The sequence below is a fragment of the Macrosteles quadrilineatus genome, unplaced genomic scaffold, assembly GCF_028750875.1.
Source record: "Macrosteles quadrilineatus isolate MER2022 unplaced genomic scaffold, UCM_ALF_1.0 Scaffold_8__2_contigs__length_117827958, whole genome shotgun sequence".
NCBI lineage: Eukaryota > Metazoa > Arthropoda > Insecta > Hemiptera > Cicadellidae > Macrosteles > Macrosteles quadrilineatus.
Window position 1 is genome coordinate 37,377,990 of NW_026542601.1, and position 15,998 is coordinate 37,393,987.

The 15,998-nt window shown below is 35.5% G+C and overlaps 1 protein-coding gene across 1 annotated transcript in view; it reads left to right on the plus strand.

The window, feature by feature from the left end:
* LOC129001068 (cortactin-binding protein 2-like) overlaps positions 1-15,998 on the plus strand; it is a 32,781-nt gene that overhangs the window by 1,736 nt on the left and 15,047 nt on the right. The window contains exons 2-8 of the mRNA XM_054428222.1: positions 3,905-3,986; positions 8,328-8,459; positions 11,510-11,707; positions 12,999-13,163; positions 14,289-14,463; positions 15,165-15,329; positions 15,826-15,933. Coding sequence (XP_054284197.1) covers positions 3,927-3,986; positions 8,328-8,459; positions 11,510-11,707; positions 12,999-13,163; positions 14,289-14,463; positions 15,165-15,329; positions 15,826-15,933 — 1,003 coding nt within the window. The 5' untranslated portion in view covers positions 3,905-3,926. The remainder of the gene's footprint in view (positions 1-3,904; positions 3,987-8,327; positions 8,460-11,509; positions 11,708-12,998; positions 13,164-14,288; positions 14,464-15,164; positions 15,330-15,825; positions 15,934-15,998) is intronic.

Here is a 15,998-nt window from a genome sequence, read left to right on the forward strand (position 1 = left end):
ATAACGGGTTTTACGGTTAAACCAACGTCCCCAAAAACCCGTTAAAACGGACTGTTTTACTGTGATATTCGACTTAAATTTAGGAGATCATTTTTTAGGCACGTGATCACTGGTCTCAAATCTTTCCCTCGAGAAAAGTCGTCTCAGTACTGCCCACTTCCTGCCGATCTAGTCTGGTTAAACCAATGTGCTGATAAAAATTGTCCGGTTAAAGAGATGTCATTTCCGCCGAGTGTAGTCCGATTAAACCAATGTCCGGTTAAAAGGTGTCCGGATAAGAGGGAGTCTACTGTATTAAGTAAGTTTGGATCGTGCATTGTAAAATACTAATTTTAGTAGGGTTTCACGAGTTAAAATAAAATATTTTCATGGACAATACAGAAGTATGGTGCAGTTTAACTTTACTCATTTCTCATTTTCAAAGTTTCGAGTTAAACTAGGTAGGCCTAACACAATTTAAAATTAACTTATTAATTGACATTCAATTTTTCATTCATTTTTTTAAACCATAGAGAGATGATGTATAACAAATGTAGCCTATTTATTGTATATGTCCAAAAAATAGGTAACATTTAATACAAATAGGTCTCAAAAAATTCTATGCCCTACCGTTACCTTTAATACTTTTAATGTACAAGCAACTGATGGTCCATCATAATCAAAACCCCACTTACATTACTACCCAGCAAACAACCTAAATCATGCTCTAGGACTTGTGTTGTTACAGTTTTGTCTGTTTACTTACAATACTCATGTTATTGATAAACTAACCTAACCTAACCTAACCAACAGGAAAGAATTTTTTCGCAGGTACCAGATAACAGGAAAGTACCGACAAAACTAATCATATATCATTTTATAAATTTACATTTGACTGTACCGGTATTTTATGTAGGCCTATCATTATTATGTTTATAATTCAAATTACTATTAGAATACTATTAACTTAGAAGCCATGCACAAAATATACAAACGGGCAAAATAAAATCATGCATCTATAAGTTAGGCCTGACATACCAAGTTCAGTTACCGGTACACTTTGTTATTAGCCACATACTATCACCAGATGCACGAAAGTTGTGGTATCATAGTAACTTTTTAAAGGTTTAAAATGTATTTTTCAACAATTCATGACCATAACCTGAAATTCTATAACCAAACAATTCGTAAACAAATATTTACTAGAACGTAAACAGTCGAAACAACAACACATGAACCAGCTGTGTAAAGCTGTCTAACCCCAACCCATCAAACGCACTGCATGACGCATGATGTTTGGGTTTTTGTTGTAGTGTGGTTGGTTGACCACATTTCTCAGCTCCATTCTTTAGTAAAAGAGCAAAATAGTTGTTGCCGATCTCCTTTTGTTGCTTTTGGTGTGATTTGCAGACAGCTTTATTGAAATGTGATACTGTATGAAGTGATTTTCTGAGCGTCTCGCTCCGAGACGCCGGCATTTCTCGCACAACCTCGAGCGTCTCGCTACGAGACGCTCGGCACTCAAGCTACGACAGTGGAGCGAGACGCAGCAGCACTCAAAGGGTTAACGAACCTATCAAATGATAGATCCTCAGAAGCAACTGATGGTCCAACATAATCCAAACCCCACTTTACATTACTACCATTTATTTAATTACTATACACAATTGGCTAACTTAACTCCTTGTAAGTTAGGCTACTGCAGTAGCCTAAGTTAACTTAGTAACTGCAGTTTTGCAGCACGAGAGTCAAATTTGGAACTTCAGCACTGTTCCTGTGCGTTGGGTTTAAGTTATGTAGGTAGGCTAGTCATGATGCCAAGTTATCTTAATGCTATTAGTAGCTTAGTGATGTGATGTGGCCGAATAAAATATCCAGTTTTTTGGTATTAAGATATATACCCCAATTATATATAACTTATCCTTATAACCTACAAATGAATATTTAGGCCTAACCCAGGTCTGAGTTAATACTTAACAGTGTGGGTGTTTAGAAATAGTACCTATATTAAATTCAAATCCTTTATTCAGCATTTAGACATAGTTACAATGTAGCCTATATTATGTCACTAGTCCCAAAAATAGGTTCAGAGTGTGATCATTCCCACGCGAGACACAGTAGAGTAGGCCTACTAGTACAGTAAGTTACGTACAGCAGACTCCCTCTTATCCAGACTCCTCAGGACCGAGGCCAGTCTGGATAATGTTTTTCTGGCTAAACGGACATTCCCTAAATTTTGCACGAAGCGGGAATCACTCAAAAACCTAACCCAAATATTTTACTTAAATTTGGGAGAGCATTGTATTGGAGACACGTGATCACTGGTCTCAAATCTTTCCCACGAGAAAAGTCGTTTCAGTACTGCCCACTTCCTCTGCCTATCCAGTCCGGTTAAACCGCTGTGCCAATAAATATTGTCGGGTTTAAAAGATTTTACTCCTGCCAAATGTAGTATGGTTAAACCGATAGCTGGTTAAAAGGTGTCCGGATAAGATGGAGTAATTTAAGTTGTACGGTATCTCCTAAATGTACCAAACACTAAATGGTTTTATTTAATTGCTTACGCTAATTCAGTATTCACATGTGATACACTTTTGTTGGAAGCTTAAGTTAAGTTATGTGAATTTAGTTTGATCCAACTAAATTTGAATTTGGTTTGTGGTTTGGCCTTATGAAGTTACATCAAGCTAAATTTCAGCCCAATCCATCCAGTAGTTTATGCGTGATTGAACAACACACAAACGCACAAACTCACAAACTTTCAGATTTATAATATTAGTAACATGAAGAATTTGAATATAATAACAAGTGAAGCCCAAGAAAAAAATCTTGGCAACAGAATTGGCAGAATCTTGGCAGAAAAAAACAGGCCTAATTTATGAATATTTTCTTCTGAACAATATTACTGTAAAAAGATTAACTAAGCTTTGTCTTACTCAAGGTTCAAATTGATACATGATGAAATTTGGCCTACAGTTTCTAATGTATCAATAGTAGGCTACCGATAAGTTAGAGATGTTTATCTAAACAAAACTTAAGATTATTCAATAAACCCATCTTCCTATAATTACACGTATGAAATCAATAATTCTGTTAGACTACTATACAAATTGTTGTAATTTGTTTCCATAAAATAACAAAATTAAGTGATACATGTACGTATATTTGCTTTTTATGCTTTAATTCCCTAATAATTTGATGCAGGCTGCTAAAATAAATAATATAATAAACACCCAAATGTTGTTTACACGTTGGCTGCGCATGACGAGTAATCTAGTTGCCACTAGCGATTTCCATTGGTGCGCAAAAAGTACTCGTCAAAGCGCCGTTTACAAACTATTGTTCCAATGTGTCATTAGCCATAGCTGTGAGACGTTGTTTCGGTTGCCGCTTATTGTGTCAGTTATAGAGTGGGGATAATGACATGGAATAGAATAACGATAATGAATCTACTGTAGCATTGTGGAAGGAACCTCAACTCTAAATTGTGCTTGACACCTTTTTGGCTGTATTTTTTAATAGTGTATCCGGGTACTTCACCCCTGCTTTTTCCCTCCATTTGGTAATACTGAGGCCCGGCTAGCAGTTTTCTTTAGTGCTGCATCTCTCTCTGCTCTCCTATTAGATGAAACTTAATTCAAACATTTTCGCACACTCATCTAAACAGGGCTGAAGCTGTCCCCACTCCCGGCAGCGGCCGGCCATCACCCAGTCGCTGCGACCGGCCATCACGCGGCCTCATCGACCGTGTTAAAGGGGAAATACTAAACTAAAACTTGTTTGTACCGTAACTCAATAGTGATAGATAAATACCCTGGATATATACCCAATGTTATAACCTGGGTATTTTACATGGCTAATTGTAAATGCAGTTTTTGTATAGCTGTATTGAACCACTTTGACTTAAAGGTAACCTTGATTTTAGCATCGGCCAATCAATATTATCAATGGAAGCGATGGAATTCTCAAGTTCGCCTGAGGCGGATGGTCAAGGAGTATTCCAAACAGTAAGTTAAAATAGGGAAGAGTTTAGCTGTAAGTTAAATACATGTTAAATTTAATTTAATTTAATGTTTGTTATTGTTTAAATAACTTTCCAATAATGTATCTAGGTACCTACATTAAATCTTTACTACACAGATATTCCAGTTTTATAATTTAACTAGCCTATTAAAGTTTTCTTAGGTTATATTTAGAGTAGGCCTATTAGCTTAAATTTAGTCACATAATCTGAAAGATAACATACAATTTACACTTTAACAAAAATTAATGAAGAAAGAATACTTAATTAAATAAGAAAGAACTTAGGCCTCCTAAGCTTATGGCATTAAACATTGGTGTCATTCATACATGGAAGTGCTAAAGATTCTAGATCACCGAACACCACATAAAGGAATAACTTATTTAAACTCTTTAATGTAGGGGCTTCGGCAGAGACAAATTTAAATACAAAGTAGTTTCCAAACGAACCCCAAATACCGAAATAAATTAATCACCCCAATATTATCAATTTTTTTATACTTTTTCATTGAAATGGCAACCATACAAAGTAGGTATTTTAGGCCAAGTATATATGGAGATGAGTGTAGGATGAGTGGTATGATCTTGTAGTCTTGTCAGTGACTAAGGCCGACATATTCCTTAGACACATCTGTTAATTAATAGCCCATTCAGCTAATGGCAACTAAAGGATATTCCTGCCATTAAAAAGCATCCAAAACCACAGATACTTATTTGTCGCCACTTTTCCTCATTTTAAAACAGGGAACTGTTGTAGACTGCATCATGGCATAATCCATCAGTATCTGTTTTTTGTGTCCTCATCGTTTAGCTAAAATTGAATCACCATTTTAAGCCAATGCTATAAGTTTAGTTAAGTTTTAATTTCCAATCGTTAAAACGACCTGATTAAACGGATAAGAAGCAGGGACAGATTTCCCACTAGGAACTAGGCCAATGCCTAGGGGCAGCACCGCTTAAGGGTGCCGCCGCTTATGGGTGCCACCGCTTACGGGTGCCGCCGCTGCCACGTTAGGTTGCTATAGGCGCAACCTCGACGGCACGGCGGTGATGGAAAACCACAGTCGAAGGGCTTAATGGACGAGTTTGCAACGGTTAAAAGTAGGAGGAAACCTATGTAAGGACAGAATAAAGATATTTAAATGTTAAAAGATATAAATTTAAAGTCCTTTTATTTCTTATATTTAAGTCAAGTATGTATTTCAATAATATGTATTATAAAGTTTGTGGGATGGTAGACCTTTTCAATCGTAATTAAAATAAAAAAAATAACTTGCAGTGTTTTTTATAAACACTATTATGGACTTGTTAGACTTAGTTTATATATTTGAAAAAATAATTACTTGTTGACCACACTAAGACGCTTTTAGCCATTTTACAAACATTAATTGGAGGCTGAAAGCTACGTAATTACTGTTCAGGACCGAATTGGCAGCTGTCATCGTCATTGGTGGCCGATTAGGTTTTTATGGCCCTAGGGTCACAAAACCAGCTTTTCACTTACTTACTTAAAACATCAATGTATATAAAATAAACAAGCAATATCCATATGCATTTTATGTCACCGCTGCCTAGGAACTATTTATCAGTATTTTTGCTGGTTACTCTAAATTATTTCTTCACATAACCTTATACAGGGTGTTCATTTGAAAACTTTCCATATCTGTTGTGTGCAAAGGTAAGGCTTTTAACACTTGTTTGTTCTCATTTCCCCCTAATTTGGACATGCCAAATCCAATAAAATTATTTTCAATTTTGAAAAATGCCCCAAAAGGGCCCAATTTGGGGGGTAGGGGTGCTTTTTGAGAAATTTTCAAATGTAAACATGGGTTGTGTAATACATCAATTTAAAGGTCTAATCACCCCGATCATTTTGGTGCAAAAAAAGTTTAATTATCTTTAACCGTATTTACAGGGTGGGTCAAAACGTTTTAAAAAAGGTCTTTGAAGTTAAGTACCGTATTACCCTAACTACTGAACGGAACAGCGCCAAATTTCTTTCCAAGCTTATTCTTGAGCTACTCTTTAAGATAACTTGTAGTAAGGGCATTTTCCAAGTTATTTTCTAATTTTTAAAAAATCTCAAATTTTAAGAATAAAAGAAAGCTGAAAACTCAAAATTCTTAAATAGCAAGGTATAACAAATTTCATACCACGTGAAAGGTCCTTTTTTAACAAACATTTTACGTATTTAAGTTTTCTTTCTATCTCTTACCGTTTAAAAATTGCAGTAGAAAAACATAATTTTCTGTGGTAAAATTGTAACTAGTTTTCTAATAAAACATCCAAAATTCGTCTCTAGACACATTAAATGGTGCAATAACTGAAGGAAACAATTCATAATTATTTTTAGGCAGATAGGCAAACAAGTCATTACGTTTTACTTTGTGAGAAACAAGTTTTATAGCTGATGAGAAAAACCCAAGCGTGGGCCGCTTTCTGTAGTACCATTGACTAGTCAATGGTAGTACTAATTTCAAAAGTACCATTTCCTGTAGTACCTAATCAAATACGGTGTAAACTTAAAAAAATATACTTTATTTTACTTATTGGTCATAACAAAAGTGTTCCAGGATAACTGCAAAGTGTTTAACAATAGATATCCAGGTATAACCTTGAGTCATATGGCTGTAAATGATTTAGTTAGGAAGTTTTCTGAAACTGGCTCAGTTACCAATGAGAAAAGAACAGGATGAAGGGTCCAAGATGAATTCTGACACACGTAAAAGTAGTCGATCAATTTGTTATGAATCCTACTACATCGTTGAACAAAGTGCAATGTGTTTTATTAGAAAACTAGTTATAATTTTACCATGGAAAATTATGTTTTTCCACTGCAATTTTTAAACGGTAAGAGATAGAAAGAAAACTTAAATACGTAAAATGTTTGTTAAAAAAGGGCCTTTCACGTGGTATGAAATTTGTTATACCTTGCTATTTAAGAATTTTGAGTTTTCAGCTTTCTTTTATTCTTAAAATTTGAGATTTTTTTAAAATTAGAAAATAACTTGGAAAATGCCCTTACTACAAGTTATCTTAAAGAGTAGCTCAAGAATAAGCTTGGAAAGAAATTTGGCGCTGTTCCGTTCAGTAGTTAGGGTAATACGGTACTTAACTTCAAAGTCCTTTTTTAAAACGTTTTGACCCACCCTGTAAATACGGTTAAAGATAATTAAACTTTTTTTGCACCAAAATGATCGGGGTGATTAGACTTTTAAATTGATGTATCACACAACCCATGTTTACATTTGAAAATTTCTCAAAAAGCACCCCTACCCCCCAAATTGGGCCCTTTTGGGGCATTTTTCAAAATTGAAAATAATTTTATTGAATTTGGCATGTCCAAATTAGGGGGAAATGAGAACAAACAAGTGTTAAAAGCCTTACCTTTGCACACAACAGATATGGAAAGTTTTCAAATGAACACCCTGTATAACCCTTAAGCATCTAAAGAACCTCGCCCTGACCCCAGGGCAGACAAACAAAAATTCACGGCTGCACTTTACTTTAGGTCCTACACTCATTCGAATGAAAATATCGATTATTCGATTGTTACATTCTATATATCGTTTGGTTAGTTAGGTTAGGTTAACCTTACCTAACTAACCAAACGATATATCGAATGAAACAATCGATTGTTCGATATATCGATCGATATTTTCATTCGAATGAGTGTAGGACCTAAAGTAAAGTGCAGCCAAATTCACCTTTGCCCAACATTTATTGGATAAAAATCACACCATAGATACAATTGACAATAGTCTGGAAATTATTCACATTTGTAATAAAGGAAATACATTGGATTCTTTAGAAAAGAATGACCTGCTAAATTTAAATCACACTCTATTATCAACACCAGAATAGCCTACAACAATAGACATGAACAGTTTGACCTTTAAGTACACCTACTAATAACGGAGAAGGGTCAGTGTTACATAATTCCAGCAAGTCCAATCTGCCTCCGAGCCGTGACCGGTTAATAGTAGGCCTACTTTAAATGTTAAATGTTTTTGTGCGTTAATGTTTGTGTGTTTATTTAAATGTTTCTTTTGACGACTCTATCATAGAAGTAACATCTGAATAGGCGAAACATGTCGTGAGCTTTACTCACTTCAAAATTTGAATTGTCGACGTAAATGTATGTACCTTATAATTGTCTATGAAGGGGAATAGTGCCTAGGAGTGAAATATGTATCAATCCGTCTCTGGTAAGAATACTGTTTTAGTTTAAAACATTTTGTACAATCCCTAAGGTGTGAAATGAGAACGATGGTAGGCCTACTGCTGAGCTTACCAGCGAATGTTAACAGATATCTGTTTTCTCTAAGGTCAGAGTAGAGACCGAAGCTCTTCCTCCGATCGTGGAGTTGGGCCGCAAGCTGTTGGCTGAGGCTCAGGGAGGAGATGCTGATGCAGTGAGAGATCTCATGAAACAAGGTGCTCCCTTCACACCTGACTGGGTGAGTTTGCTCTACACTTACTAGGCGTACTGGCGTACTGTGACCACTTGTACCCCAGTATGGGCTAAGCTTCATACTTATTTTGTGAAATTTTGTAAAATCATGTACACTAGGTGAACCCCGTCGATGTTGATGGTTACTGTTTTTGTTTCAAGCAAAATTTTTTCCCTATAAATCGATGGTAAATAACTCCATTTTCGGAACAATTTGGGTCATTCGTGATTCAGCAGCGTGCTTTAAGTACGTCCGATCTTAATAATCAATAATTGAAATGAAAGCTGGCATCTTACTGAAGGTTCTTGGGTAAAAACATTTTGGATAACGTAATTACAATTAAGTGAATATATCTCAAATTAAATTCCATATCCGAGAAATCATCAAATTTTTGTTTTAATTGAGTAATAGGGGACATCTTGAACTTTAACTGAAGTACTTTAACTGAGTTTGAATTTAACTTCAGACTGGACTAGGCCTACCAGTTCCAAGAAATTGACACTCAGCTAGTGCTGCACACAAGAAATACTTAAAGATAGTAAACTTTCCAAAGGGAATCTTATACAGTAGATCCCCTCATATCCGACCTCGGAATAACTGACTCCTAATAACTGGATATCCGACCTAATGTCCGACCGTCTACTTGTTTCCTGTCTTAGGTGATAACACCGAGGGCAATCGGTTAACCGAAAGGCCGAATGTAGATGTTGTCGTAATCGTGGCAGACGATCACCACTGTCACAGATAACGGATGTTGCCGCCGTTATGGGATCGATGATTACCTAAGTTGTGGAGACTGCAAGTTGCACTCACGGGTGTAGTTGCGATCACAGGAGACGATTTCCCGATATCAGACCTTCTTGCCGTTCTATCGATATGGGGGGTTCTACTGTAGCATGTTCTTTTATTCGTTTACCGTATACACTTTTGTTACTTTACAAGTAAATGAGTGAAAATTTAAAAACGTACGTTTTCAGGAAAAGTACTTTGCAAATTTTTTCCCCCTTTTTTCAAAACTTTTATTATTTTTTTTATTTCATTAACATTTGAAGTTTCATAAAATGTCCATGGTAACGCAATATCTTTGGTAGTTTTTTTTTTTAAAGAGCATCTTTAGTGTAAAAACACAAAATCCTGTCACGACCATAACGGACGTTTAAATGAATATTAAAAATGGTTAATATTATTTTTATAACTATGTTTTTCTATAAACTAATTTACTTTTATGACCATTATACAATAAAAAGGTCCCTGAGCTTTTGGTATATTTGGTCTTTCTAGAAAAAAATCAAAAAAATCAAAAAATTGAAAACAAGCCAATAAAATCTTTTTAAGTTTGTATAACTCCGAAAAAACTTACCTGAGATCCGAAAAATCGTTATATTTGTACAGAGGTGTGCTTCTTTTGTGTATAAAACATTGTAATATGACGATATTTTAATTTTTGAAATTTTTATGATAGAAATCATAAACGTGCTGGTCAGGGACAAGCGTTACGGTCGTGAATTGTCTGGAATAATCTAAATCTTTCTAAACAATCTATCAATTATACTGTTAGTTATAATAAAAATATGTGTTTCAATTGAACTAAACTGTTCAATTTACAATTATATTAAAGTTATTGTCACGACCAAACACACTATAATCCATAAGGCTGGATTGGTCGTGAAAAAACCTGCGATGGTCGTGAAAATTTGGTCGTGAAATTACGTGTTATTTGGCTCTGTTCTGGTGGTAGCCCTGCACGTCATGTTCGAGGATACAAAGTGGACTTCTAGGTTAATCTAGCAATTGAAATATCTAATAAACAAAAATTAACACCATGTCTACTTCATCGAATGACTACGTACGGTCATGGACACACCAAAATTACAAAAAACACAATCTTTCCTTTATTAATCTTGCTATTCATCCTTTCAACTCGAAACGACCGGCACTACAATCCTGACGTACACCCCGAACTAGTCTCTAAAACCAACTGACTCCATCGACGCCAGGCTTGCCACTGTCGTGCTCCAAAGTTGAAAATTTTTCCCAAATGGTCGTGACGCCAAATCGAGGGACAGACTTATTTTGTCATGGTAGTCAGTTTGCAATGACAATAAAATTATAATATGCTCCTTTTATGTAAATTTAATATCCATTGATGACATAAAAATATGGCTTTATATATTTCGGCATGAATAATTAGTCTAAAAACAGCGTGAAAGTTGGAAAATGTACCCTAGGGACACGTCATGGTCGTGAATTTCGAGACTTTAAAAATACGAAAAAAATACCTAGAACCTATTTAAAACCAAATAAATGTGTGTAACATGTTGCCCCCGTCCCAAAAAATATTAAAACACATAATAATAAATTACAAATCCAATAACTACGAAGTAAAAGGCCAGGGACATGAAAACGTACGTTTTTAAATTTTCACTCAAATATTGTTTTTTTAATTATTGGTGATGGTCAAAAACACAATGCAGAAAACAGTTTTGCAACTGTACACTGCAACAAATACTTGAAGATTATATCATAACACACCGTATGCGTGAAGGGGATACATAAAAAGTAACTTATTGTGCAAATTAATATGATGTTTTCATGTATGATACGGTTTTATCTCATTTTGTGGCATAAAATTGACTAAAGCCAACTAACTTTACTAGGTCCAGTCCTTTGACTGTAAGTTAGGGTGTAAGCCTACTGTCGTATTATGTCTCTTTTTATTTATATATAATACTAATCAAGAATCACTCGTCTAATGAATCTGAAATTTTGGTAACCCTGATTTTATGTTTAGCTGGGTTTTTTGTTCTAGGACGCTTGGCACGAACGCGGATTTGTTATTTACATTACTTCATGCTAGACCTAGGGGGTGTGGCATTATCACTTAGATCAAACCCATTGGTGATTTGGCGGGATTTGAACACGGGACCTTAGGGACCGAAGTCTCGCGCTCTACCACTACACCAGCTTGCTCCCCAGCTTATGTCTCTTTTTAATACTAGGCGAGAATATCTTGTCTAATGAATCTGAAATGTTCGTAACCCTGATTTTATGTACAGCTGGGTACTAGTCCCCTACACTTTGCGTGCCAGTACAACCATTATGACGTGGTAGATCTGCTTCTCAAAGCTGGCATATCGAAAGACGCAAGAAACAAGGTCGACCGAACACCGCTTCACGTAACTTCACAAGAAGGCCACATCAAGATATTGAAGCTCCTGCTGGACTATGGTGTGGACGTGGACGCTACCGATATGGTCAGTTTGAGTTGATAATTTACGATCTTATGGAAATAATAAGGTTTGTGTAGATTTGAGGTCTTTTAGACAATGACTATATCAAATCGATGAAACACTTTTGTTCAGTAATGTTTCCACCTTGAAATAAAAATACCATCTTCAGGGTGACTTGACTTGCACACAGTTTAACGTAAGTTGCTTCATTTGATTCAAACGTGCAAAACTCATGTCACTTTAAAAAGGCACATTATATTGAGGCCAAAACATCGATGAACAGATCCATTTTGATAGGGTTGTCGGCTGAAGACATAGAAACTACAGTTGTGACCGTGGAAGCCTATCTTTGAAGAGAAGAGAATTTTCACTAACAAATTAGACCTCAGAATTTAAAACATCTCATAGGGTTACAAATGTTCTTAAATTTGGAGAGAGCTTTTAGATTTTGTCTACAGGTACGGCTTTGGTCCCCACCCATCTATAAAAATCCGTCATAATCTTATCCTACAGGAAAAATTAATTGTGAACTTCTTTGTTATCATTGTAGTGATTTTGTTACTGTATATTATGTGGTTCAGAACCCACCCTAAGTTGTAGGCTGTTGTAGGTCTATATTTAAATTTAAATTAAAAGTATATGGTGTTTTCTGGTGAGTAAAACTGTTATTACTGTTGGTTGTCCGCTACCAAAAACTCAATGTTTTTATAAACTCTTTTTAGGATTAAATTGGCCATTTGAATCTTGATAACCATGAAACAGTATAAAATCAACTTCAGTAGAACCGCTGATCCGGCCTTGGATTTACTGATCCTAGTTTTTTCCTGGACTAAAAGGAAGTCAAAATGTATTTCCCAAGGACTAGATGCATAGCACTAGGCTCGGTGACTTAACCGCTCTTATAATTGATACTAAGAAGTGCGGCGTTGCCAGTTTGACCATCGCGGCCTTGTGTATTAGAGGTGGCTATGGTTCACCATTCAGTTGAGCTTGTAGGCCTAATGGGCATTTTGACATTGACTTTTTTAAGCCTCAAGAGTAATTTTAGTATTTTCTGTGACCTGGCACCGTCCGTGTTTCGAAAGTGTTTGGATTATCTAGGGCTATCATAGCTTCTATTGTAATCAAAATCTATAGGAATAACTAATAACTGTAAACATAAGGTTGTCAGGAATTTCGGATCGAGAAGTAAAGTGCAACAAAAATAATTTACATTCTTTAGTCTACACCTGAGTTCACGACAAAAAAAGTGCTTAAAAGAGTGCAAACCTCGCAGTCATCTTAACACTAAACTTGTAGTAATTTGTCTTGACAGCTAAAAATGACGGCACTTCATTGGGCTGCGGAAAACGGACACTTGGAATGTGTGAGATTACTGCTAGAACATGGAGCCGATCCTATGGCTGTGAACAAATTTGACAAAACACCCGACCAGATATGTTTTGATAATGACAGAATGGACATTGTGCACTGCATACAGGTAATACATATGTCAATTAATTGTTCTGGTAATTACAATAATTGAATCATATTGTAACTTTCATGATGTTAGCCTCCGAATCACTTCAGTTAATTGATAAATGGTTTAAATACCTTTACCTGTCAGGTGACCCTTTGAGTAGTAATACACTACCACAGTTTCAGCCCTCAGGGTGACAAAGGAAGTCAACATTTTTCATTCACACAAATTTGTCACATTGAAACTACAAGAACACAACACGGTGACGAATTCTCGGTGGTTAAGTTTTGTACCAATCTAATACTAATGCAAAATACTGTAAAATTAAAATACTGTTTGGATATTTTTTTTTTTAAATAAAAAATTAGGTAGCCTATCCTAAAAAATTAAAATAAAGGTACCGATGGTACCGGAACCGAGAACCGAGAACCGAGAATCAATTTTGACTAGGAACCGGTACCGACTTTGAAAAAGTGGTACTGACCCATCACTATTGCCAAGGCTCGTACCTTAACCTTTCTACTTGTGTCGTTAACACTATCTTTACGCAATCGTTGCATAAACTACTATTAAACCATTTATTAATATTGTAACCTAATAGTATACTTATTTGGGTGCAGTACTAATATAGATTTTCTGGAAAAAAATCTGCATTGCAATTTCTTATGTTATTCTTAATTGGCGTTGTTATTATTTGAATGAGGATCATACCACTTTTGAAAGTTATGAGGTTCAAAAGTAATTGTACACATGTCACTGTACATAATTAACCTAAGAAACAAACTTAATACAGTATTTTAAAAACCTGTTGTAACAAATCTATCTCCCTTTCAAATGGGGGCTTCTAAAACCCTAGTGAACAATGCAAATAATAACTATAGCCTACATCATCAATGTAGACTCATCAATCACCAATCATCATCTAGAGATTTTGTCAGTTGGTAATTTAATTAAGTAAGTAGCACTTAAGTAAGTAGCACAGGTTTTAAATCTATTTTAGTTAGTGTTCTATTCTTTTCATTTAGAGACTTTAAATTGAAATAGGCAAATCAAACTTTGAGCTCTTAATGTTAGGATAAAACTCTCTTTATAGTTTTTCGAAAATAAAATGTAGAAGGTAATGTTCACAAATGAAACTTGTTTCAGGAATATTCAGACAATCCCCTACGAGACGTTCATAGGAAAGAAGCTAAAGAGAGACAAAAACAAGCGGCAGCAGCACATAAAGCAGCTCTTGAAGCGGAAAAGGCCATCAGCAAAGCGCCAGTCAATAAGTTAGTGGTTACTGCAACTGGAGAAAAAATATTAAAACCAATTGGCGGTAGGTACACCCAGAGTTGTTGCTGAAGAATATCCGACAGTTGTGGAGTGCTTAAATTATTCAGTATTATATTCTTATGCTCACTTACAGATTTTGTCTTCTGTTTTATGTAATTCTGTTTTTACTGAAATGCAAATACCTCAATAGATAAAACTGTGTAAGTCATGTTAACAAACTAAAATGTAATGAAGCCACAGAAAAGTTTTGATACCAGATCTCAAAAACACAGATAGGCTGCAGATACAGGAGATATGATAGGAATCAGTGCTAGGCACAATGATCTTCATCTTACTGACCAACTTCCCAATATGCCTCCTCCTCGGGGGAGTGAGCTGGTCTACTGGTAGAGCGTGGAACTTGGGTCCCTGAGGTTTTGGGTTCAAATCCCATTAATCACCATTGAATTTTATTCTTAGTGATAATTCCACGACTCTAAAGGAATGTGCAAAACAGTTTGGGCTAGAGCCTAGCATTCTAGGATGTGAACATTAGAAAATATGTGCCTATTCCTCAGGACAGGATAGAAGCCAACTTAGTGTAAAGTTTTAGATTTTTGTCCACTTTTGTTCGATGGAAAGACAGACAGACACCTGGTATAGTTATTTTATTAATTTTATTGTAACAGTTCATTTCTGTCTGGACATGATGCATATAATAATAAACATGCCTGTGGTTTTTAATTATTTTATTTTGTTATTAAGGTCAAGAACTAAAGGAAGTCAGAATTCTGAAGTTGCCGAGAGTCCAAAGAAAGTTGGCTAACCAACTTGTTATTGAAAACACGCTGAATGGTTTGCAGACTTCCACAAAGAAGCAGATTCCTAATTCTGTTCCAGTCGTACCTCAACTTTCTTTGGATAATCGAGGTAAGAATCAGCTGACTTAGTCAGAAAAAAAGATTCAAGAAATTTATCATTAATTAACCCACGTTTAACACTTTTTGTTAAAAAAATCATCCTAGGATTTTAATTTCAGTCAAACTACACTTGAGAAGGTTAGGTTACGCATTTATGGCTTAACCAATAGTTTTCAATAATGCATCTGTTCAACAATAAATATGAAAACTGCAACCCAGTAAATAAATCATTTAATAAATTAGGAAAGTAGTTTATATAGAAATCAAATCGGTAAAATATTCAACGTGCCACCATTTTGTTTCTACAAATACTAAGTTGAAATTTTCACAACATATTTTCAAAACCTACTCAAAAAATTGTGTAAAGTTTCAAAACATTTTCATAAAACCGCCAAGTAATATAAAATCAAACGTCTAAACCTTTTTGTGGCACACCCTGATTGAAAAATACTGACTACCCACAAAACTTGTACATCCGCTGTTCTGATCTTGAGATTGCATTGCAGAAAGAACTCTACAATTGCTTCAAGCCCATGGTATCACAATGTTACCCACAGATGAGTCCACGACTGTAGCCTCGGCGGTGCAGAACGGCCAGAAAGTTATGTTGACAGGTTAGAGGCAACTCTATATCACGTTCTATTCAATAATCATTGAACTTACAATACATCTTAGGCTA